This window comes from Saccoglossus kowalevskii, chromosome 18 (assembly GCF_978046115.1).
Source record: "Saccoglossus kowalevskii chromosome 18, keSacKowa6.1, whole genome shotgun sequence".
NCBI lineage: Eukaryota > Metazoa > Hemichordata > Enteropneusta > Harrimaniidae > Saccoglossus > Saccoglossus kowalevskii.
In genome coordinates, this window is record NC_140658.1 from 21,634,366 (window position 1) to 21,661,113 (window position 26,748).

The following is a 26,748-nucleotide window of genomic DNA, read 5'->3' on the forward strand; positions in this document are numbered from 1 at the left end:
CATTCTTAAAGAACGGTGGTCGCCGTGCAGCGCGTGTTCGAAGTACATGTAAACAAACAATGCATTTTACACGCGTTGCATACAGAACGCGGCGCGACGACCACCGTTAATATTAACCAGTATATAGCGTCAAGGGGCTCCTCGGTGTCCCAAACACTGTTCAACACACAATACCCAATTTTATTTGGGGGCAATTTTCAGTAAGTAAGTAATTATGCTTTTCGTGTCACAAGAATTCATAAGAAAATAGTGCCAAAATGTTACATTTTCAGCTATTTATTCCGCCAAAACAAACAAAGAACATTTTCTACTGGGTAAAAACTTGACTACCCGTGTCCAATTTAATAATAATTTATTATGTAACAACAGCAAACTTTGAAATAACTATTATTGCGACACTACTTTGCAACAAATCAAACACGAAAATACACGATAACTTTCATTATTGTTAAAGGGGAACCGCTCAATCCCTTGGATTGCACCAAAGAATCATAGGACACTATTGTTTATGTTGTTTACAATGTTAATCTATCTTTTGTTATCCTTTGTTATTTTAATCCAGAAAGAAAATTTGTTGTGAAATTAATCTTAACTGGAAGGTGCCCCTTTAATACCGGTGACTGAGATAGCAGTATACCTGTATAGTTTTGAACAAATACTATACTGTGTTTCCTACAGTCTATTGAGAACACCTGAACAACATATAGGTAAAAGTCAAATGTCAAGTAAATACATAAAGTTGTTTCCATCCACTTTAATTTCAGTGTTTATGATTACGCAGTGATAACAAAATATATCATTCGCATGTGTTACGTTGTTTGTACAACTAATTGTTTAAACTGTACTCACAGTTGCTGTTTTCCTATCTTATCTGCTGTGTATATATTAAGTGCGTTAATCGGGTAAACCGATTATCTTAGATAAATGCTTGTGAAAGCGGCGCTCGCCGTCACGTTTGAAACGCAGTGACGGTGTTTCAGCTGAGGGATCCACGTACTAGTACTTTTCTTCAGCTTTCCCGCGCCCATCCCACCATTGATTTGAATATCAATGCGTTTTCGCTTGTGTGAATAAAATTAAGCTTTACCTAGTGGGCGGAAAAGCTTTCCATACTCAGAGGTAAGTATGCCCGCGGTTGGCGAGTATTGTGCACTCTGCGAAGACTCTCGTTATGGTTGTTGATGAAAACCCGAATATGTCAAGTCTCTTGAAAAAAATAAAACAATATACAAAAGCATATAACAATGTGGAAAACGTAAATGGGTGTTTGCACGGGCGGGTATGTCACGTGTCACCATTAAGCCGCCATGTTAGATTTTTCACTTTCATTAGGAAAGGTGGGCGGAAATAGTTGGTTATAAACAATATGGGCTTGGCGGGTCGAATTATGTAAATTGGGTCGGTTTTGATGGTTTATTAAGAAAGGTGACCTAAAAATACGTGCTTGGAATGGTGAGTCATCGAACCCCATCGAACTAGGGGTCTATGAACATGAGTGATTGTGTTGTAAAAATGAGTGATACGGCCGAGACCTGTCCCGCAGGTAGACCTTGGTTTTACGTGAAAAGACTTACGCCACCAAGAAAATAGTTCGCTCAACTCGTTAATTTAACTAAAATAATTAAAAACTATGGACTATATTTAAAGCAATCATAAAATAAAATCGTGTAAGATTGATTTAAGTGTTGAATGCTCTGAAATTTACTTGTGAGTCCGCTTCATACTTCTGATTGGCGGAGGGATATTTTTATAGTGACCAAGGTTTGGCGTGTGTATTCGTCGGACAGCGTCTCTCCAGCACGCCCTTTGAAATTTGCTGTGTGCGGTGGATTTTGACAGATACAACATCCCGGTGATACGTTTTTCGGCTATTCGCAGGTAGGACAACATATTTAACACATGCAGCTAATATGTGCATATTCCGCTGGCGATGTTATCGAAATATAGGGACGTTTTAAAGCAGTTTTTAAGTGCAAATCGTACACTGAGTGATTGTATTGTAATATGTATTGGCGGCCATTTTGTATAATTTCCTCCGGACTTAATGTCTATATTTTGAACTGTTTTGCACGAATTGTGGATTGTTTTGCCTGAGAACATATACTGCTTATATGCGACTGGTCCCAAAACATTGATGTGAGGAGCAACGAATGTAATATGAGACGAGTCAGGAGTCGGCAACTCTCGTAAACAGACGGGAGATTTGAGAGTAAATTAGCGCGTTTAGTCCACACTGGTATATAGCTTGTTTGTCGTATTACATACTTGTGTACTCCGTAATAGCAATTCTTTGGAAGTGAGTTTACATTTGTTGGCATTCCAGCTACTTTAGTGTTTGATATGTGTGGCAGTGATAGCCACTTCGGCGTGATTTCTCGGTTCAGTGCGCCGCTGTAAAGACCCCCGAACACATCATAACACGGAATCGAACATCGATTGACCGTATAGCAGTGGCATGCCCTGAGCTGTTTTCCATTTTAATTGCACCATATTGAATGGTACTGACTTTGAACGCAGATATCACATTGGTATTGTTATATACGATTTTGTTGTTGTTTTTGTCTGATTGACCTACATATATGCGGTAACTTTTTCAATCGAATATTAGGATGGATCTGAGCAGTCTTCGGCGCGAGTACAGATAGTGGGGTCATGCGTTTCTTACACATTAATTTTTTTTACGCCCTAGGCTTTCACCGGCGATATCAGGCTTCATAAATGTATTATATTTTTATATATTGCAGTATGACTCAGTGTGCCCTTGTAATATATTGTTTGACAGTTTTATATGGAACGGGGGAAACCCTAAAGTATAACATTGATCAGATAAGAACTGTACTCTGAACTCTAGGGTTCTCGTATTCCTTGTGATTACTCTGGGCTACCACTTACAAGTGACCGTGTTGGGCACTTTACTCAAAACCATGCCTGACTGACTCTATATAATCTTTTGGTATAGGATTTGACCTTAACAACTTTTCCTGTAGATCAGTCTGTTGAATGAAAGGTTATTTTCATGAATATTCTAATTGTTTAGGTTGCCATTTTAGTTCAAATGAGTCACTGGAGCAAAGGTCAAACACTGACTAGGTTGTTAGACACTATGAGCAATCATGATTGTTTAATTTTCAAATTACTGCTGAAATGTCTTTTCCTCTTTTATTGTACTGACAGGTAGGTAGCTTTTTAGGCGCCATACATTGTAAACATCTATTTGATCATTTGTTAAATGACCTTGGAATCTACTACATGTATAATAATTTGTTGTCATAATAGGTTGAATAAAAACAATATGCATTACTTCTATAGGATTTCCTTGGTGTCTTTGTAGTAGACTATTTACTTCACAATTTGTTAATTATTTTAGTCTTAAAATTGGGTTTGTCTTCTGTCCCAGTTCATATGCGAGAACACTTTTGTAATTTATGTTGTTCAATTTAACACAGCGATTTATGTTGTTCAATAACACTTTCATATAAATTTTAATGATAAAATTATAAAATGTAATAAAAAATCCATCTTCAAAGAAATTATGGAATGAGTTTTTTAAGGCTCCTAACCTAAACCCTATCAACCGCCCTCAATGTAATTGTACATGCCCCTAAAGATCAATATACATGACCGAAGAGGAGCATGTACGATTAAAATACAAGAGGGATGCTGGATTAGAGTTGAGAGTTTAGTAGCCTTTTTCTGTTAATTTATTATCTGCAGAGAATTCAGTGGACATGTAGAATGAGTGTATTAAAGTTGCACTCTGAGATCATTCATATTAGGTTCTTGAGATTGTCGTGTAAAATCGTCTGAATTGCATGAATTGACGTAGGATGTATGTAACGAACGTTCAAATTTTGATGATTCTCAGTGCAATCAAAGGTTGCCAATTGTTTGGGCTTCTGATTTCATGGTGTGTTCAAATTTGATTTAGATGCTTTTGAATCAATGTTGTTTTTTGAATTAATACAACTCGCATAAATTGGAATAAGGATGTAATCAGTAAAGTACCAATTATTTTCTGCAATTTATACGTATTCAGACCAATAGTTATTTAACACAAGTCCTGAGACTCTCGTAAAACTGTACAATGACTTCACAGTGCAATTTTAATTGATTACTTTTTAAAGTAGCTGTTAACTCTGCAACTGAAACATAAACTGAAGAGTTTGGTATTATAATCAGCCACTGGTAACATTTTAATATGCTCTTTTCAGAACACAATATACTGAAAATAGTATATTTTTGTCAGACTGAAATGTTTATGATTTGATAACATTCACAAAGAGTAAATTGCATAGTAAGATTCTTTCTGATGAATCTTGGTGACATTTTAACAATTTTTCTTGTCATTGATCGACATGCATGTTTCATTATGCAAATTTGGGCTGATAGTGCACAGCGTACTGCTCCCTATTTACAACCAGAATATGGCGTAACATGTGCGCTAACACAGTCTCTAGCGTCTGGAGACAATACTGCCATACGTTCTAAATCGTATGATTTACTGGTTATTGACTTGTCATTGTAATTTTTGTATATTTGAATTGAAGTGACATTGGGTGGTGCTCTGAACCACAGCTTGTCATTTTAAATTCAACCACAGCTTGTTAACAGTCTGTTTCAATTTGGCTTTCTGACTTTGTAAGTAGCGGATAACATGCAATTGGAGTAGGTAGGGGTTCTCTCTGGTTGCCAACTTTTAATATAAACTCCTCTAATTAAAAGTCCCTAGTCAAGTACATTAATTTCAAGCTGTTTAATCATAATGCTTTATATATTTCACTACCCCAGCTTGCTGTTTCCTGTGATGTGTGTGAATAGGATTCTTTTGTTTCTCGCATGTTTTTGTGAATGAGTGTATGTAGAAAGAATACCAGCACTTCTGTTAAGCATTTGCTAATGCATAATTAATTGATAAGTGGCTAAATACTGTAAAATGATTCTTTTTAGCTAGCATGTCATTTTAGGTAATTTCACAAATTCAGAATATTTAGTATATTCTCACAATGAGATTGTTGGCATTTTAGCTAAATTAAGATTTTGTTAATTTATGTTTTGAACCAAATTCGCTAAAATGGCATTACAGTAAATCTGGCTAAATTCTTCATATTAGTATTATTCATATATTCTTGACAAAATAAATGACTTGATGGCCAAAGTTTTTTTATACTTGAGGTTCTGGAATACTGCTTATTGCTAATGCCATTGCTATTGCTAGCTAAAGTGTTACACACAAGTTCTGATAATACTAAATGGATAAATGTATGGGATTTGATAGCATGCCGTGGACATACAATTTCATGAATGTTGATGGACACCAGTTATATATTCATGGTTTTTCCTGAATTGTGTTATGACTGAGCATGTACTAAGATAAGTTTAGCACTTTTAACTGCAAAATTAAACCAAGGAGGTATTTTGGCATATTTTCTTGCACCAAATATGACTTGCCCACGGCAATACGAGTATAAATCAATGAGTTATAACATTTTTATTGGTAATCAATAAAACTATGACATAATTCCAAGGACTATAGACCTTGCTCGAAATGTTCTCAGTTTTATATGGTGAGACGACAAAATACACAAAAGTCACTGACTGCCCTGGTCTTGAAGAACCCAGTGAAATACTCACTGGTACAATTTTTCACATTTTTGTTTCTGAATTATTATCTCGCAAAATTATAGCGGTTTATAGTATTAAAATTCCAAACATTGACCCTCCTAACTCATAATGTATTTATGATAATAAAATCACGATAATAAAGTTTATGGGTGACCAGCAATCTCCACATGTTGGGATTTTTATTGGTAGTTATGAATAATTATGTTGCTAAGCTTTATGAATATTCTCTGGATTTTTAGTAATTATGCTAATTTCGATAGAAACCAAAGACTTCAGTGACTTGGTTGACATATTGTACACTTTAGATCTCGATTGTGGGACTCGTAGTATAAAATAAAACAGCCCAGTTTTTACATTGCCGTTGATAGTTTTAAGGTCAATGCTTGTTTTTGCTGCACATCCAACATTTATCCTTTTTTTTATGCAAATCAATACATTAAAAACAGACACTGCCAATATTTAACTATTTTGCACATGCGTGGCATGACTTGGTAGTTAAACTTTTAGTCCAGCGTGAATGCGTTTGCAATATGTATTAGTGTTGCACATCTATTACTTTGCATCCTGGAGGGCTTTCATCAACTCAACATACGTCATTGGTGTATAACTTTTCTTTGAAATATTGACTTTCAAATTCGATGTACAGTTTAACATTTGGGCTGATTTGAAATGTTGGATAGTACCGTAAAATCTGTATTAGAAGCCGCATCCCTAATAGAAGTCGCACCCATTCTTTTAAACAATTGGGAACCAAAAAATCATCATTTCTCATATGTGTAGATGCTCTAATAGAAGCCGCACCCCCTCTATTGGATTGTACCATTTTAATAGAAGCCGCGGTTTCTAATACAGATTTTACAGTACTCGTTATTGCTGTTGCTGGCTTGGTAAGTAATACACTGTCCTATGTTGAACTCTTTGATATACGTCTGCTGTATTCATTGACCTCAATGATGCTGTTCTACTGTACATGTGTCTGGTTGCCATTTTAATTGCAGACATGCTTCCTGAAATGGTCACTTGCATACTAACGCTAATTTATTACTATCATGGCAAACTTTAGCGTAGGGATGAACCAATTTTATTCAAGATGATGGGGGTGGTGTTGGAGAATTAATGAGCCGATTATTGTGTGATGCCATCGCTTCCACTTCTCAGAGTTTTGGGTCATTAGTTGCTTTTGTGGTTTTGTAGGCTTTCGACAGATTTGTCTGATTTCACTGCGAATTTAAAGTAATTTATTGTATTGTATAGATCACTTCCTCCAATAAGGTTTGTTATTTGTTTTTTCGTTCGTCTAGCATTTCATAATAAATTAGTCACATTTATGTCCATTAGTTGTCTCAATTTCAATTCAATTCTAATAGTATTGTAAGTACATTAAGTTCTATAATGTGCTTGTAATGTTTTAAGCTTTGTGTGGGTAGTGAGGCTAATTATAGAATATTTCATACAGGATGTGGACAACGTGTGTGCATGGATCGACTGCTGTCAGATCACATCATACTTCTATTAAGCATACAAAGTAAGCTCTATTTTAATACATCTGTACGTGGCTGGTATATCAAATTTGTTATGTTACTCTATTTTATTATAGCTTTTGTATCAAGTTAGTCGTCCAATCAATTTAGCATATTGCCTGCTGAAAGTCTCCAGGGGTAACCGAAAATGAATTTGAAAACACGGTGTCGTCATAGACATGATAATTTTGAATATTTCCCATCATATCGTGGTCTCTTTTATCTAAAAAAAAATTATCTGTTGATTCCAATTATGTTTTTCATATTCAATATTCTGATAGTATGAACTCATAATAATGAAAGTACAATTCCTAATACCTTTAATGATCTTTCAAAATTCTCAAACTGAGATCCATTCTGATTATTTAGGCAATTCCAAAAGCCGGTCATGATCCAGTTATAAAATCTAGGTGGGGTTGGGGGGGCGCTAGTACAGCCATGTCTTAAAATTTAATAGCAATCATCTTCTGTGTACTACAGGAGGATTAGCCCGTAATAAGCAAATTGCAATTACAAGTCGGCTGAATCAAGAATTTTTCCTTATGGAAATGTTAATAACAAGCCAAATTGATTGGTGTATTGCTGAAATATAGTTACCATATTTCTTTTATTACTAGCATATGCAATAGAGATGTGTCTATGCATTGTTAAAATAAGTCATTTTTGAATGATCCGGCATGCTGTTTTCGGTTATGTGCGCTTCTTATACAGTAACTATGGTATTAATAATTTTGGGCAACACTCCCGTACGCACACATACGTATGTGCACATTGTTCACTGAATTGAATATTCGATAGTGTTTTATTTTTCATTCCAGCTAATATGAGTGATTTATGTGTTTATGCCTTTGACATTCAGCTTTCTTATTTAAAACATGATCACAATAATCAAATTAAGGAAATTCATTTTTAAATCGAAAGTATAGAGAATCCATAGCATGTCATTGATCCAGTTGTACTTAGAAGTTATTCCTGACTTAAAAAAAAATTCTGTCTGGAATTCAATCTTGATTTGCATTTATCTTCTGACTGCTGTTGAATTGGATATTTCATCTGATTGTTCAGATAGACAAAATTACATACATGCTGTTTTAGATTTAATAAAACTTCCCACTGCACTAGTCTGCAAAGTAATCAACTAGAAGGCTTCCAGTGTACATCATGTAACAAATAGATTGGTATTTGATTAATGTATTTGAAAAAAAAGCATCAATATTAAGATTTTGTTTCAGATTGTTTTTCTTTACAATACTGAAGCATTTTTTGTCTTTCATTACTTGGAAAATGTGTTAAATGTTTTTATCAGCTGACTGAATTAGTAATTAAAATGTAAGTTTGGTTGGTTTAATAGATTCGGCCATCATGCTAATTACTTTTCATTTTTATATCCTTATGTCCCTCTATACAAACCTTTCTCACCTATTGTTGTAATGATATATGCCATTCCAAATATGACTGCAATAATTTAAGGAACAACTGTTCATTTTTGTTTTGCCTTGAGCGTTCTCTGATTTAGAATACTAGCTATATGCGTCTAGTCTGATAAAGTATATATAAAAAAATTTTCAAGGAATACTTGTCTTGGTAATTATTGGTACTCTATTAAATTTATAGTGCATAACTAATGGTTTCACCAGAAGTGTTCAAATAACTAGCTGATCCTTATCATAAAAAAAGGAAATGCTTTAAATTATTCCTATTTTGAAACTAATTATTTTTCATATAATAAAATCTATTCAAGTGATATGTACGTGTTACTGTGAAATTAAATTTTCAACAAGCTACGTGTTAGCTCAGAGTTGAGCTGCGCTGCGCATAGTGTCAGGGAGGTTGTAATGGCTTTTTGTACAGTTGTTAATTCAGGTAGGAATGGTTTTCTAAAGTTTATTCTGAATGACTAATGGCCTCTGTATATTGTGTTTTGTGGCTTGCTTGTTGTGACATTTTCAATGTAAGCTGTTGCCTTTAGCCTTCAACTTTAAAGGTAATGCAAAGTACAAATGCAAACGACATATTTTCTCCAACTGAGCAAACTGTTTGTGCGATTATTCAAATTTGTTTTTTTAAATGTTCTCAGACTTGTAATTTTCTTTAATTTCCGCATTCATTTTGAAGCGGATATGTGGTATTTGATATTTCATATGTTGGATACTGCGTCAACTGCTTCTCAGGAATCTTGTCGAGTTGTTTTCCAGCAAACTCAAATGCTGGCAGTGAATTATACAAAATGGTGCATTGTTATGCAGATCTCTCTCTCACATGCTCCCTCACCATTTCAAGCTTTTTACTGCATTTTAATTTTGCCAGTTTTAAGTGTAAAATGCTAAGTTAAATTAATGTAAATCGGTAAAATTGCTATTTATTGCGCTGAAGATTCAGAAATTTGAAAACTTATTTTAAAAATACTGAAATAAATTACTAGTTTGCTTACAACATGGATATAATATTTATCGCTTTATTAAAATGTGTAATATGCCAACTGGTGACAAGTTTAATCCCATCAGATATTTCTATTCTTCTTACTCTTCGTGCAAATGGAACCATGTATGTATGCATGTATGTATGCATGCATTAGTGTGTTGACCTTGGAATAACCTAGGACATGAGTCATTGACAGCCGTTAACATTGTATGATTCAATGGCTTTTTTCATCATTCTTTGTCATGAATAGAGAATCGCATTTGATGAAGACAATTTTGACTGTAATAGTCCATACATAGATGAATATTATGTTCTCTGCATTAATGAATTGAAATTAAGGCTGAGATTTTTTTTGAAGGTTAAGATAATGATACAAGCCTTTCATGATGATCACTTTCATCATATCATAGATTTTAAACACTCTGAGGGTACCCCCTTTCTCCTCCCTCCTGATTTGACCGATTATATATGTTTATTTCATCAGAAAAAAAAAATGAAAATACAAGTAGTTAGTAGATGAAAAAAAAATTAAAAAAATTTCATGTTGACTGTGAAAATAATTCTACTGAACTACATGTAGTCTAGTCCACAGCCCTGCCATTCTAGTAAACTTATGTGTATAGGACATTGACAGACAGAAAATATTTATATTTCTAAAAATGAATACTCTGATCTAAAATATCTACATTTAACTGTCCTGGTTATAAAATCAGTCTGTCTGGGACCGGTGAACAAGCCTTGATTTTAATGTCACTTTATTCTTTGGTTTTAATTGAAATTTTGAACTTTTATTTATTTTAAAGAAAGGACGCTGATATTGTTCCTGGGGTACAGTTTATATGATGTGAGCACACTTACAGATCTCAATCACCAAATCAGAGAATTAGTGGCATCGTAAGCAGAAGCCGAGACGTTTTGTATCTGCCATTTTATTTCACATGTGGTAATGCTGTTTTAGTACATACTAGTATTTTAAATGCTTCAGAAAATAGTAACTGGTAAAATAACTGTTGACCAGTTACTTATTATTTTCTGTCATTAAAGTAAATTTCTTTCCATTTTGCAGTTCACATGTTTGTTTTATGTGGGTCTCGTGCAACATATTCATTGTGCATGTAAAATGATTCTTCATCTTAGGTTCAAACTAGTTGACTACTTTAAAATGACATTTTCATTCATGTCTGATTTCACTGCAAAACAAAACATGAAGTTCTATGTTTTATTGTTCATTTCCAGGGATTCAAAATTTCATTTAGAAAAATTTACTGCTCATTCATAAGATAAAATTAACACTCCAGATTAGCCTTGTTATCTTTTAATTTGATTAAGTTAAGTGTGTTTATCTTTACATCTCAGGATAAATACAAACATCACTTAATTTTAATGTCCTGTATCAACAATATAAATGCCAATAAAGATAAGATGGATTCCATATTGCACAGTATACAATGTACATTGCCAGTTCATGGCCATATCTTTTCCTGTGTTTATAAGGATATCTTGTTTCAAGGCTAAAGCCAAAGCCATGTATCTAACCATTTTGAAAAGTATTATGTGAACTGGTTGGCTTTGATGTCTTCATAGAGGTCCATCCCTGCTGGTACCAAGACATACTTTGAGGTTATGGTGATTTTTAGCTCTGCTGTCAAATTTGACGAGCAGAGCTCATCATATGAGTGATTGTCAGTCGTCGTCGTCAACTTTTTACTATTTCGACTTCTTCTTGAAAACTACAAGCCTGATTGATTTGATACTTAGTGTATATGTACCTCAGACAGAACACTTTCAGATTAAGTTCATTCGTGATATCATCAGTTCTTTAATTGAAATGTGTAGCTCAGAGGCTGCTGGTTAGAGTATTGTCATTTGTTTATTCCTGCTTAACAGGCCATTGCCTTGGTTGTACTCCAGAATTGTTTTGGTTTCTCTTTCTTCAAAGTATATTTAAGGACATCAAGTCTCAGTAGGCACTACTTGGTAATTGTAAATAATCTTAAATATCAGGCAATGACCCTTCTTCAGTAGTGTACAAACACATTTGAAGTGCAAGAGGAACTTAAGAACGTTAGAGCACACACTACAACTTCAAAATAGAACCACTAAAAATTTCACATCAGAACATGTATACGCGGAATAAGTGGAAAGCAAGGGGAATAAGTTGAACAGTTCCATTTCCTGCAGTTCTGTATTTCAAAGGTGAATAGACGCTAGTTCAATCATGGCATGCGACTGTTGCAACATATAAACCATGAGCACAAAGCGCAAGTGACCATGATTACCCCGGTACCTAATTTGTACCATAGCTGTCGTGAATTGGTTTCGACCACAATCAAATTGTTGAGAATACACACTAAGTTGATTTGTTGCATAATCGCTGCTGCTGATTAGTTCTTTGATCTTGTATACCTCGTCATAACCAGGTTACTGCATACAACCATGAAACTTCTATAATGCCTGTTGGCTGATTCAAAACAGCCATGGTTGATTTTTTGTTTCCATTGACATGATATACATCAAAAATGCCCCTAGAATCAAAATAAAGTGATTTTCCTATGTAGTATGTTGTAAATGTTCAGTGAAATGATCTCCCAATTAAAACCAATGTATTGTATATTTATTGTCCTAGCAGCTTGTATGTATTTAAGTCTCAGCCTTGGTTGTTCCTCTACATGATTTAGTGTTAACAAATTAGTGCAGATTTATGTAATTTTAAAAATGTAAATCGCCGCCGAGGATTCATGGAGACTAAGAGATGGCAATTAAATCTGTTGTATAGTTAAAGTTAATGGTTATCCCTGAATATTCCTATAACATCAATTCCGCTAAAAATATGTTTGTCCATCTACAGTATTTGCTTGAATATTTTATTGCGATGTGTTGAGCTTCTGATGACCAAGTGAAATGAAATTGCAAACTTGGCATTTGTATCACACTATCACAGTTAGTTTCACCAGTTAAAATACTTTGTTTGAGTCTTTGAAATTGGATTTTAAATTAGTCTATGATTCCACTTCCAAGTTGAAGGACATTTCACTCTCAAATATTCAACACTTCATAGCAATCTTGCCCTCGTCATAAACTCCAATTGTATAACTGGCTTCAATACTTTCTTTTCTTATGTACAGTTGGGTTATCTGTGAGTACTATCAATGTGTGGTGATCATTAAAAGCTGGTTTGTTTGGCTACTTTGTATTCAAAATTCTTGTTATATTTGACATAGTGAAAGGAGGAAATGAAAATACAAATGACTGTTTGGTGGCTTGCATTTTTTTTTGCTAATCTCGTTCATAAAATAGGTGTGTATGCATAAATAGGTGTGGTATCACAATGCAGCTGTGACTGTTTCAGACTCCATCCTGCGAAGTAGAAGTTTCCATTTCTAAAATAAATTGCTCTGTATTCGCTGTAAGTACTTCACAAAGGTTAAAAGTTCATTTAAATTTTTTTTTATAACCACAGAATACCAGTGAAGCCAATTTGTAGACAGTATTTTTATGCAAACACTGTTTTTGATATCAATAATACAAATCTGAGAGTGTCTTATGACTGGGAGTGCTTTCCGTAGTGGCAAGATGTCTTATACCTCATCTGGAGATTATTGAAGTGTCTGTATATGCACACTATTTCTTTGTTGGAATTCCATTTGTTATTTACCGTGTCTTGGAGCACTGATAATGGACAGTCCTCACATAAGCTGTCTTCTCTATCCAACCCTAATTGTCTCAGCTATTTGTCATTGAAGTGCAAAATAATGTTTAGTGTTTACAGAACAGCAACTATTGTCAACAAAAAGGTATCTTGTGTCAACTGCTAATATTGACAACATTGATACAGAAGTTTATTTTTTTATGTTTTTGATAATTGTCACTATATAATTGTTCCTACAACTCCCTGGTACAGTTGTTACGTTCTTTATCGTTAACACATTACCTGCTTGGTCCTCTTCCCCCCCCCCCATTTATTTTGGTACCTGTGCAGAGGCTTTCAGCATGAAATGTGTTAAAATGCCTCTGGGTGTGAAGTTTACTGTGAATTCCTTCTTTTAACCCTACATCTTAGACTTATTTTATGTGACATTGATTCACACTTGTTATAGAACTACACAGAATCAGTTGTCAGCTTGTCTGTACTTTCTCAATAAAATTATACGATTCTCGCAGAAAAAAAATATTACTGTGTGTTTACTGCGTCTTGCAGCGATCTTTAACATGACTGAAATATTTGAAAGCAGTTTGCCAACAAAATAATAACACAAGCAATTATGTCAGTATGATTATGCATATTGTATGTGTGGGTTGTATGATGTGAACATGTTCATTCTGTTCTAATATCGCTACAGTGCTTGTGATTAATTTGCAAAATGTACAAAATTGTAAAGATGTCTGTCTGAAAATGTTTTCATACATACAGACTATATGACCCTTCTAGCCTACTGATAGATGAGCAGCATGTTCATCACTCAACTCTGAGAGATACATACTTATATTAGGAGCAGTCATTTGAAGTATGTCCAAATGGGTTGGGAGAGAGCCACTTACGATTCCTCTTGCGTGTACAGAGCTGAACTGTGTGGCATCTTTCAGAAAATTATCAATATTAAAAATACAGCATTTCTGCTGAAGTGTGAATGAATAGAATTGTTTGGATAATATCACTATGCCTATTTGCTTGATTAGTAATGCATGAACATAAATGTGGCTTTGTTTAAAAACCAAAGTGATAATTAGCATCCATTTTATAAAATCATTTTTAATTTCCTCAAGTTGACCCCGGTTTTGATGAACTTAAATAATTGCGTTTTTGTTGCGACAGTAGCAACTCAATTTTCAGACAAATTTCATGTCAAATGTATACGGTAACCTCCATATCTCGTGTGGTTGATAAACACAGGTTTGACTGTCGAGTTAATGTCAAAGCTTGTGGGTTTTCATTCAATGCAAATACCTTTCTCTATTATTTTCCATAGTGTAATGATCAAAAGGGTAAAGTTATTCCGAGACGTGGGAATTAAAAATTAATTCTGTTTATTTTCTCAATTTCTGTTAAATTTCATTTAAAGTGGTGCAATTCACAATGTTGTTCTCGGCTGTTAATCTTACTTATATTTGACACCCCCTTTCCAAAAATGTGCATCTGTCCCTAAAACAGCTGATTCTGGAAACTGGTTCAGAGTCCACCGGAGTCCACCGGAGTTCAGTGTTCTAGTCCACCAGAGTAGACAAAGAGTAATCTGAGTAGGGCTAAATTGTGAAAATAAATGTTATTACCGTAAAATCTGTATTAGAAGCCACGTCCCTAATAGAAGTCGCACCCATTCTTTTTGGACACTTTGGAACCAAACATTCATCATTTCTTGTATGTTTAGATGCTCTAATAGAAACCGCATCCCCTCTGTTACATTGTACCATTTCAATAGTAGTCGTGGCTTCTAATACAAATTTTACAGTAGTAGGATTGATGGTCTGTATATGCTTCTAGTTGAGATGGACTTTTAATAAAGCATATGCTTAGTAGTTAGTAGAGCAGATACTGTAGTTATGTGGCCAGCTATGTCCTCCTTCTATTACTTATGCAGTCAGCATTGTCTGTGGCGGACCCCCAATCTATGAGTTAAGTGACTTTGACATGGATAATTCATAAACTGTCATTGAAAATTCAAGACCTTTCGCAACAATGTCATTCCCTGATTGTGATCAGTTCTGGTAGAACTGAGACCATTTGAGTGATACTTGTCGATTTGAGTCACGATTGTTATCTTTGACATTTGACATAGCAGTTCTTATCCAGCTAATAATGTTGCTAATTTGCCCAGTTATCTGTGAATAAAACCACTTACTGTTTTAACCTTCCAGGACCTTGTAACTGGAATGCCTAAAGCTTCTGCTTCTGTGTTTATTTGTGATGTTAGATTCCACAATAATTATAACAAGTACTAATTAAAACCTGAATTTCCATCCCCTTGAGGGTTCGGTCGAGTGCAAAGACTTACCCATGAGTTGTGATGATGAGTTGTGACGAATTACAATACCGTAAATGGTTTTAAGTTTGTGTCAAAAAGATTTGTACAAATTGGGGAAATTGTAAAATTTCTCTGTTGATGAATGTGTTGGTAGCTGCATACTTCTACTGTGTTACTGCATTCTATGTAGAGGTCATCAGCACTATATATCTTGTCATTTGTTATTTGTACATTTCTAAGGATGATCTTTTTACAACCAGGCAGGATTTTTAGAGAGGATTTTATGGGAGGCCAGCCATAAGAAATGAAATCTCTTGTTAGAAAATTAAGCTGTAGTAGCTGTTCTCTACCTTGACTTTCTCCAATTGCGACAAGTCTGTATTCGTACTTCCTGTTTTTATTATGCAGAAGTGTCATAAAGCCATGTAATATTTTCCCTATATAGCATCCCTCTGAGCAGCAAATCTGATTGGTCCTCTATATATACCAATTGTTTCATGCAATCACAGTTGTGCGTTTTTGTTTTGAATCTCCTTTAAGAAATTTGCCGTTTCTCCGATGTGTGGAGATTGTTAAAGCGCGGTGGTCGTCGCGCAGTGAGTGTTCGCATTTGATGTAAATAAACAATGTAATTTACACGCATTGTTTACGTCATGAGTCCCATAACGAACAGGACGCGGCCTGACGACTGCCGCCCTTTAATAGAACTAGTCCACAGATTAGAAATTAAAATGAGTCTCTATAACTGTAAATACATTGAATGTCCCAAAAATAACTTTGTTTAATCACAGTCAATGTTATTGTATATGCTTCTAATGGAGCAAATATGGCAGGACATATTTAGTGTTCATGTAATCATCTAGACACGATTATTCGGACTACTGCCAGTGCTGGTTTCATTTCTTTGCTGACACACCCACTCTGTCCGTCTCCGAGAGCATCAGTACTTAAAAGCCATGGAGGTCACAAAGGTCATTACAGTTGGATACGCAACAAGATTTTCTTGGCTAACTTCAAAATATTCACCAGGAATCAAACCCTGCATATCTGCCCCTGCCACTGCAATACAGTTTCACTATACTGTGTCTCCTGACATATGTTACGATCATTGGTTTGTTTTTCTATGTGTGTAATCTTAATTCAATATTCTATGCCTCCCTCAGTGTGTTAACAGAATTGGCTTCTGTTTCATTTACATACATGCGTGTTCACAAATGTCATTTACCTTAAATCAGTCTGCATACTTTCTACCATTCTACCAGTTCCCTCTTTTCATCACAAATTAGCTCTTTTTATATTGCGACAAACTAAGCCAAATATTTTTAGCAAAAACTGAAAATTTACTTAAATTTTGACTGTTGGCTCTATTAGGGTTCACTGCCAGAAATATTGAAGAATATAAGAAAAAAGTGCCGACAAATTCGGGCAAGGAAAGTCTGGTGGTGAAAAGGTTGAATTTTATTCTAATTACCAGAAATATTTTCATAGTTTATTTCTGGTGTAGGTGACATATAAAGTTACACACACTGATACATTTGCAACTTTTTTTCTGCCCCTTCAGTTAAAGTTGTGACTAATAATTTTTAATTATTTACACGTGTTTTTGCTTTTTAGTAGCATTCCCGGGCAAACTTAGGTTGGGCACAGCAGCTGAGCTAGACTGAGTTCAGTTGGGTTGGGCAGTCTTCACTATATGGAATTCGTCTAGCTCAGTATGTCAGTGTCTGTTTTCACAAAGACTGGAGTCTCTTTACTGTTCCATTCCTGACCTGACATGTTACATATATTCTACCCACTATGCATTGTCCTTCTGTCATACTGTGAAAAGTACATGACCTATAGTAGTATGTGCTGTGCTGCTATTCCCAGTATGCACTCTGTCTTCACATTGGTGTATAAACAGCTATTCTTTTTATCTTGTACTACAATAAACTGTTTTTATTCCCCAAGAGACAAATTGTCACCATTACACATGTGGGTGGGGGGGTGGGGGTTGTTTGTTTAATTGAAAGCTCAGAAATTACCAAATCATGCATAGTTAAATTTCTCTTTTCATCACAAATTCACAAAATAGTCCCATTTAGTCTGCACTTTCATTCAGAAGATTGTAAGAAAAATAGCTGAATTTTTTTAGTAAAAATTGAAAATTGACCCAAATTTTGTCTGCTAGCTCCAAAATCAGGGTTCATTTCCTGAATGAAATGCAAGAAAAAAGTGCTGAAAAATTTGAGTGAGAAAGTCTGGTGTTGAAAAGGTTACAGTATTCTTATACAACCCCGTACATTGTCTCTCATCACATGGTCATACAGATTAGTCAATGCCCCCCCCCCCCCATCATCTGCTGCCAAGTTTATGTCAGTACCATCCACTTCAAACTCAAGTTTCCCCAATCCAGTGTGTTTATGGAATGCTGACATGATGCTTTGTTTACCTCTTAGCTGTCAGTATATTGTGCTTGATAACTCTTGCAATGCCAAAAAATGGCGCCATTATTTGATTTCTAGAACTGATTACTGTAGAATACTTTATTACCGCTTGGAATTAATTTTCACTATTTTCGCTGAAGGCATAGTTCAGTGAAAATAAAATCAAGCGAATATATTTTTTTTCACTTATTTTTGCATTTAACTCTTCAAAAATCGGTGAAAATAAATTTCATATAAATACCCAAAAAACTATTTCAGCGAAAATTAAATTCCAGCTAAAATTTAGTATTTTACAGTATCAGAAACAGTGACTTGTTTTTTCCATTTCATCTAAAAAAAGACTGAGGTAGGGATTTGTTGAATGTAACTCGAAGTTATTCACCAATCGGAAATTTGCACTAAGTTTGAGAAGGTTGCATTCAGTAAATTGGTCTGTCATTATTTTGAAATGTATTGTTTTCTGCACCACCCAATGTAAATACATATTTTGAATATCCTTGTAACAATTAATTTGTTAAAATTATATTTGGTATTTTTAGTTTTCATTCTGAGCCAAATAACATGCCATGTCTGTGAGTGACCATAGAATGAAACCTTTCATGGTTTCTGATGTAGCCTTATCTGTATTATCTGTGCATGATAACCCTGAATTCAAAGGTTAAATGTGGTGAACCATGTGTACCACTATACTATTGATACATGCACTCGTGCATTGGAATATTGAAATCAGTGTCCCCAAATACAGGCCTTGTTGTAGATGTTGTCTGAGCAGAGTATCTTTGGAATGAAGAAGTAACAAACATTTATTGGTGGGTGAGAATGCAGACAATATAATTTAGTAATTTCAGACAGAAAATGTGTAAAAAATGAAAGTCAAAAGTGTATCTATAGCTCATCTTGTAATATGAAACGTCTCAATGGATTGAGAGCATCCAGATTAAATAAAATGTTTTCATAGCTAAAATCAGGTGGTTCAATTTATATGAATATAGTATACTAGTAGCTAATTGTGTTTCAGACATAGCTCAAAACACTGTTTGAAAACAGCTTTTTCTGTGTGGTACTTCTGGACTTTCCTTTACATGTATATTCAGCAATAAGCTACAGATAAATTCTTGTGTTGAGTTGCAGCATGTTTATATAAATTAAAAAGGAAATTAGGAACTTTTATGTATGCACTCTGCAATCATTTATCAAGTATTTATCATTCCAAGTGGTAGAGTACGGAATAAAATGTGATTAACATTTTGTGTAGATTTGTCTTCAAAGAAGTCAACTCAGTAGTACTTGACACAAATGTACTGCACAGATGGCATAGTTTTTGTCCTATCTGTGTTATTAAAAATGAAACTAAATGGAACTGGAATCGAAGCTGTTGGCCATTAACTACATAATGTAATATTTTTGGAAGTTTATGAAATGAGATAAACAAGCTCATATTTGGTTTCTCATTCCTCGTAAATTGCTTCTTTCACTTGACTTGCATATGGTTTGGGAAAAAGCTTCTTTGATAAAATGTTATATTATTGAAACACTTGTAAGATTGTCTGCCCTCTCCAATTACACAGAAATGATGCACTTTGAAACTGGAAACATTCTGAGTGACGTCAGTGGGATATTTTTTATAATCATAGTATCATTAAAATGCATTAACTCTTTACAGTATTTCTCGTATTACGTATTTCTGAATTATGTCAGATTACTGGATAACCTTTTTGTAATGCACCAAATCCGGTTTTCTCCAGCTCGGATTTTCTGGGATTTAAAAATGTTCATGAGGACATTTCGCAAGATCACTGACTTCAATGATGTTAGCGAAATCACTGTGACCCTGACGATGTTAACGAAATCACTGTGACCCTGATGATGTTGACGAAATCACTGTGACCCTGATGATGTTGACGAAATCACTGTGACCCTGATGATGTTGACGAAATCACTGTGACCCTGATGATGTTGACGAAATCACTGACCCTGCCGTTGTTCACGAGATCACTGTGACCCTGACGATGTTCACGAAATCACTGTGACCCTGACGATGTTCACGAAATCACTGTGACCCTGACGATGTTCACGAAATCACTGTGACCCTGATGTTCACGAAATCACTATGACCCTGATGATCACGAAATCACTGTGACCCTGACGATGTTGACGAAATCACTGTGACCCTGACGATGTTGACTAAATCACTGTGACCCTGACGATGTTGACGAAATCACTGTGACCCTGACGATGTTGACGAAATCACTGTGACCCTGATAATGTTCGTGAAATCACTGTGACCCTGATGATGTTCGTGAAATCACTGTGACCCTGATAATGTTCGTGAAATCACTGTGACCCCGACGATGTTCACGAAATCACTGTGACCCTGATAATGTTCGTGAAATCACTGTGACCCTGATGATGTTCGTGAAATCACTGTGACCCTGATAATGTTCGTGAAATCACTGTGACCCCGACGATGTTAACGAAATCACTGTGATGTTCATAAATTCACATAAATCCGTCCCACATAAATAAAATGGTTCATGTTGCTTCCCTATTGTTAGGAGTGTATTTACTTTTTTTAAGTTCGTCAAGATAATGGGATACATAGAAATAATGTGAACAGCAACATGGCAGTATTGTAATTCCATAACACATTTGCTTTCTAGATTGATTACAAAAAAAAAGACAGATTTAAAGAATCACCTCACATGTTTCCCCGGTCAGTTTTCTTGCAATAGATGACACAAAACTAAACTATTTATTAATCATAATAATCTGCAGTGTTTACATAAATTATAGTTTCTTAGCTAATGTCATAGTGTCTGACACAAGTTGTTCCTAATCCCTTGTATCTTTCCATGGCTTCTCTAAATAAGAACCTACTACTTTAGTAATGTCATACTAGCTGTAGCACCCATGCAACTAGACACAAATTAATATTTAAATTGTTACAAATTTGTGTTAGTATCTTCTGTTTCCATGTACTAGGAAAGTACACTATTTCCAACTGGTGAAAAAAAATGTGCTGCACAATCTTTGTATATACAAGGTATATCAGTCATAACACCAATTTATTATGCTCGTGTAGCCTTAACACTGACTTCCAGTGTCGCTGTTAAATACCTGACATTTAAAATAGTTGGATGGCAATTATTTTTCATTTATTGAATATTAACAAACTCCATCGAATGTGTGTTGCCATGGTAATCTGTTATTTGGCTATTGCAAGTGTTGTCATGGTAATCTTTCAGTCCTCTATTATTGCTTGAGGGTGTTTATTTAATTGTCCGTCTGCTGGTAATTTATAGAGAATGTGTTGCTCTTCTGTGTGTTTGATGGTACCTGCTATATCTTGTTACTGTTAATTCAAGCACACATACATTGTATCTAAAAATATCAGAATAATTAATCAAGGCTGAAAAGTAATGTAGTGAGTGTAATTAATGTATATGGCATGTTGCCAACTTACCAGATAATTTAGTTACAATCTATTAAGGCCGGTTAGACCAAATTGAAGATCATATCCCATCTTGTTCGTGTTTTTCATTATCGCAGCTTATGCATGAAGACAGTATGGTGACTATATTGATGGACTGATAGCATATGTCATCCCAAACTGCCCTTGTTGTACTAGTATTTTGCGGTATTCTTTTGATAACCTTGTTACGCATCTTCCCTCCGCTCGTAGTAATTTTTAATTAATAAGCCGGGAGGCTGATTGGCATTCTGCTGGGGGTCACAAAGAACAATATTGCTAACCATTTTACTTCATGGCACGAGATGAAAAAATCATTCATTTATACGAGTTTTTCAATGTGAAGTTCTTTCCCATAATGCATTGCACATGCCAAATGATGTACACGATGAATTTTGACACAAATTTTCTTTGCATAAATCTGGCTCATTATAGTCTCTAGCCAAAATCTAATTGGGGGAAAAAAAGGTGTTGATTAATTAATATTAATATGATTATTGTTGCTGCACTGAACATGAGCTGGCCTCGAATTATTTGAAATGGTTGTTGAGGGTTGCTTATGTGAATTTGAGTGTAAGTAATGAATGAATTGAGGGGTCAATTAGACATGTTTCAACCTACATCAAAACTGTTTAAGCCTCCAATTTCAGTGACTGTAAAAATATTTGTTGTGCAGCCGAGAAAGCATTGCTGAAAAGCAGACAATTCATGGACAAGTTTATATTCTTTACATAAACCACTTGGTCAGCAAATTTTCTGTTTCAGAAAGAACCTAAAAACAAAACATGCTTTGAAATGGTTTTGCCTGTTCATTGCTGTCATACTTTGTATTGGACTATTTTCTAGGTGTAGACATTCGGACATTTTTTACCACCTGGCAACCATCACAGTGAAAACAAAGGTTGAAAACTGTACTTTGGGATAGTTGAGACTTCCCTGAACAGGGTAACAAGATTACCCCTACATGTACAAGATATATTGATTTGGTTGCTCAGGATTACTTCAAAATTGAGTTTGTGCTTTTTTTCTTGACTTTAGCTTTCATCGGCTCTTCAAGCGAGCGAGCAGGTCGCACAGAGCTCATTGAGATACATGGTACAGTGGTGTGCATCTTAGCAACGTAGAACAATTTGTGATGTAGCTCCGCTCACGAGAATAGTTAATCACCTTAATATAACAATAAATGCTATGCATGTCAGTTCTATTCGATTAGTTCAACATCGTGGCAAATATGGATGAAAATACATCCATTTTATCCCATCACTCATATCATTTTAATGTCACTTCATTTACCATTTCATACCTACCTAGTTTTAATAATGTTACTATTTTTAGACCATGTATTAGTTTCATATTGACTGTTATCAACAAGGCATGATGGCTCAAGGTGCTTTACAGACATTTGTCTGCAAGTATTAATCAGTTGAAGTCAGGAAATTGACATTTCTGTTATAATTGGCTGTTTTATGATGCATTTAGGCAGGGAAATTACATGGGTGGGATATTAGTGTAAAAGTTCCAGCGTACATGTACATGTAAACAAAATTTGTAAGGGCATATCATACAACTAGTTGCTGTGTAAGGTACATTCTGAATTGAGCCTTTCTCATTTGGAAGCTATAACCATCTAATCAAGGCCCTTTATGCCACAAGCTATAATTGTCTAATCAAGGCCCCTTATCTTACAAGCTATAGCGATCTAATATAATCAAGACTATGATGCTGCAAGCTATAACCATCTAATCAAGACCCCTTATGCTAAAAGTTATAACCATCTAATCAAGACCCCTTATGTTAAAAGTTAAAACCATCTAGTCAAGACCCCTTATGCTAAAAGTTAAAACCATCTAATCAAGACCCCTTATGCTACTTGCTACAACCATCCAATCAAGACCCCTTGTGCTAAAAGTTGTAACCATCTTATTAAGACCCCTTGTGCTAAAAGTTGTAACCATCTTATTAAGACCCCTTATGCGAAAAGCTGTAACCATCTAATCAAGGCCCCTTATCCTACAAGCTGTAACCATCTAAACAAGGCCCTTTATGCTACAAGCTATAACCATCTTATCAAGGCCCCTTATCTTACAAGCTATAACCATCTAATCAAGGCCCTTTATGCTACAAGCTATAACCATCTTATCAAGGCCCCTTATCCTACAATCTATAACCATTTAATCAAGGCCCTTTATTCTGCATACTATGATGATCTTAAGGTCCCATATGCTATAAACAAAGATAATATTATGTGAAAAATGGTGACATGTACCTGATTCAAGACCATGTAAGCTGTAAGCCTTTCACCATCTTGAGTCCTTATCATACTACATACTATGGCAAAATATGGAAATTAATAAAGAACCCACTCCCAACCAAGGACGCTTATGCTGCATGTTTCTCTATTTTCATGATTAATGTCTTACTCTAGGTTGTCTCTCAATGATATAAAATAAATTGATATTTTAATAATTAATTTTCAACTCAAAAATTTTTTCAGCTATAAATTAGATAATGCGTATGTCAGAAATTGTATGGGCATGGTCTGATAGCAGTCAAATTTTTGATTTTTATGTGTTTGTATGTTAGATTATAAAAATTGTTTTTTTTTACATCAAAAATGGCCAAATTACTTTAACAAGTGATTGTAGTGCTTTGATGTATTTAGGTCAACTGTAGTAGATTTACCTGACTGTGTTAACAATAATGACACTGCATATTCTGAAATACTCTGCCAATTATCAATGGTAATGATGTGAGATTAAAAAGAGTTGTGTCTCTAATTCAAAGGAGGCAGCAAATAGGACCATTATTGTAACTATTGGTAGTAAGTGTTGAAATAATGGGGTGAAATGAGAATTTACAGGTAAAAAAAACAACAATGCACATTGAATAGAAATACAGCTCAGACATTTCATAGTTAAGAAAAAAACAAAACTTTTCTAATTTCCCACTCCAGAACTTCTTCTAATGGTCGACCCATATTGATTGCTTGCATGGACTTCCTAGGCTGTAATTTGTGTATTCTATACTCTATGGTTCAATGCTCATAAGATCCACTTTAAACAGAAAATAGTACCATATTTAGTGTCATTACTCACAACTTAACCACTTAAGGCAGTACCCATTCAACAATGAACCTGCATTCCGATGTAAATAACGCTTTTGCCAAAGAATAAATTGTTTACTGTATTGTATGGGTATTTTGTGTAGCTACCTGAGGTACAACTCATTTGATGATAGGATTGGTTGATTTATCAGTATCTGAACTTCCCATGGATGGCCTTATTACTTGGCAACTCAGCATGAGGAATTGAATGTTTTAATGGTCACCCAGGGGTTCTTCCAGACAGGGGAACTGGGTGCAGCGCCCTCATACCCCCCGGCCTTGCGCCCTCTTACAGAACCTGGAACAGTCAGTAGATTATGATCAGTTATAATGGATAAAATGTTACTAATGTAACAAATGTTGTGCTGCCTCTCAAATTTATTTTTCTAGAAAAATTCCTGGTCACCTAATAATAAAATAACATATCATTTTAGGAACTTGGAGAGATTTGAAAAATTGAAAGAATAAAAATTATTGAAAATGTATCCAATATTATTCACAAATTTTATTCCAAACATTATCGCCATGCATTGTGTTGAAAGAACAGTCTGTCATTGCCATGCATTCATCACTTCCAGTTACAGGAAAAGATTGTAAAGATATTAAATCAAACAGTAATTCATCAAATGGTGAAATAACAGCTGTGTGTATGTATTGGTGGTGTTGATAACATATTTACTTTTAAAAGTCAATACAAATTTCTATAGCAAAAATACAGATAACGAGTTTCCTCTGGATGGCAGGTGGTACTTCTATTTAAGTGTTGTACTTTCACATTATATGGCTAATATTACAATAGGCCATATGAATGTCCTCCAAAAGGTCATACATCCTGGTATTTTTGGGGGTAAAAAAACACTACCAATAAGAATTTATCAAATTTTTTGTCTTCAAAAATGTGAACATTTGTCACTGAAGATAAAAATCAGTTAGACATGACGAAAATGTAATCTCGTTACCTCAATGCTCAAATTAAGACAAGACATTGTGTTCATTGTTCTAATTACACAAGTGATTCATCTTTAGATTTTCGACTGTAATTCATAGTTGCATCTTCACCTGCAATTTGTCCTTTTCAAGGTGCTGTGTAAAGAAAACTGCCCTCATCCATACTTCTGGATTCATTAATATGGCTCATCACCAAAATCAATAACTTGTCAGACTTGCCACAAACATTAATACAATGTAATTGTTTTATTAAGATTATTAAGTTAATAATTCATTGATATTTATAGGTCATTGACAAAAATAATTCCCTTGTGTTAGATAATAAAATGTGCAGATGGTAATTGTGATAAATTATATATTATTCTGCAAGACAAACAGGAAGTAAGCATAAAGGACGTCAGTTGCACCTTAGCCCAGCCGTAAAAGAATATGTTAATATCCGAAAATACATTCTCTTTGTAATCTTTGGTCGATTATGTCGGTCTGTGAATTGTACCAGTTAGAAAAACGTATTTCGACAATGTATTAATAAAGTTTTCTTTTACTTTGCAGACTAAGAGAAGATGACGACGGAGGAAGGTCAGGCGGAGACTGCAGCAGTTGAGGAGAATCGTCCGCCTCCACCTCAACAGCGATCACCAGTTAAAAAGTCACCGGAGCCGAAAAGGGCTCCTTCTAGACATCCAAAGATGCAGTCTGCTAAAATCCTCTTGATGGATTCGACAGAAGTCATGTGTGAAGTTGAGGTGAGTGAAAAATGAAATTTGTATGCTTGTTAGTTTTGATTAAAGTGCCACAGTTGTTGTGTCGCATTATGTTTGATATGGGACCTTATCATACACCTTGTATTGCCCTGCCTCATAACGGTATGGCCCCTCACATCAGAGCAATAATTTCCTGTATCACGCCTGGCTCAGCGTGCCAAGCTTTCATTATTTAAAACAAAGTGTGCCATTCTAAATTAGCTTGTGTGTTTGAGGTCATGCCGTGGTAAAATTGTAATTACACCTACAAGGTGTATGATAAAACTGTTATCCAGTCCATAAAGTATAATACTGTAGAATACTTTATTTTCGCTGAAGGAATGATTCCGTGAAAATAAAATCCAGCGAATATACTTTTTTTCCTATATTTCACATTAAATTCATCAAAAATCAGTGAAAATAAGTTCCATACAAAAACGCCCAAAAAGTCTTTTCAGCGAAAATTAATTCCAGCGAAAATAAAGTATTTCACAGTAGTGAAGTAAACAACATGTGTTAAATAAATTGTTTGTTTA

The 26,748-nt window shown here is 34.9% G+C and overlaps 1 protein-coding gene across 7 annotated transcripts in view; it reads left to right on the forward strand.

Moving 5' to 3' along the window:
• The first annotated feature begins 1,755 nt into the window (after positions 1–1,755).
• LOC100373842 (protein 4.1-like) overlaps positions 1,756–26,748 on the forward strand; it is an 83,634-nt gene continuing 58,641 nt past the window's right edge. For all 7 annotated transcript variants that reach the window (XM_078007848.2, XM_085493166.1, XM_085493169.1 and 4 more), the window contains exons 1-2: positions 1,756–1,878; positions 26,022–26,215. In XM_078007848.2, the coding sequence (XP_077863974.2) occupies positions 26,033–26,215 (183 nt within the window). In that variant the 5' untranslated portion in view covers positions 1,756–1,878; positions 26,022–26,032. The remainder of the gene's footprint in view (positions 1,879–26,021; positions 26,216–26,748) is intronic.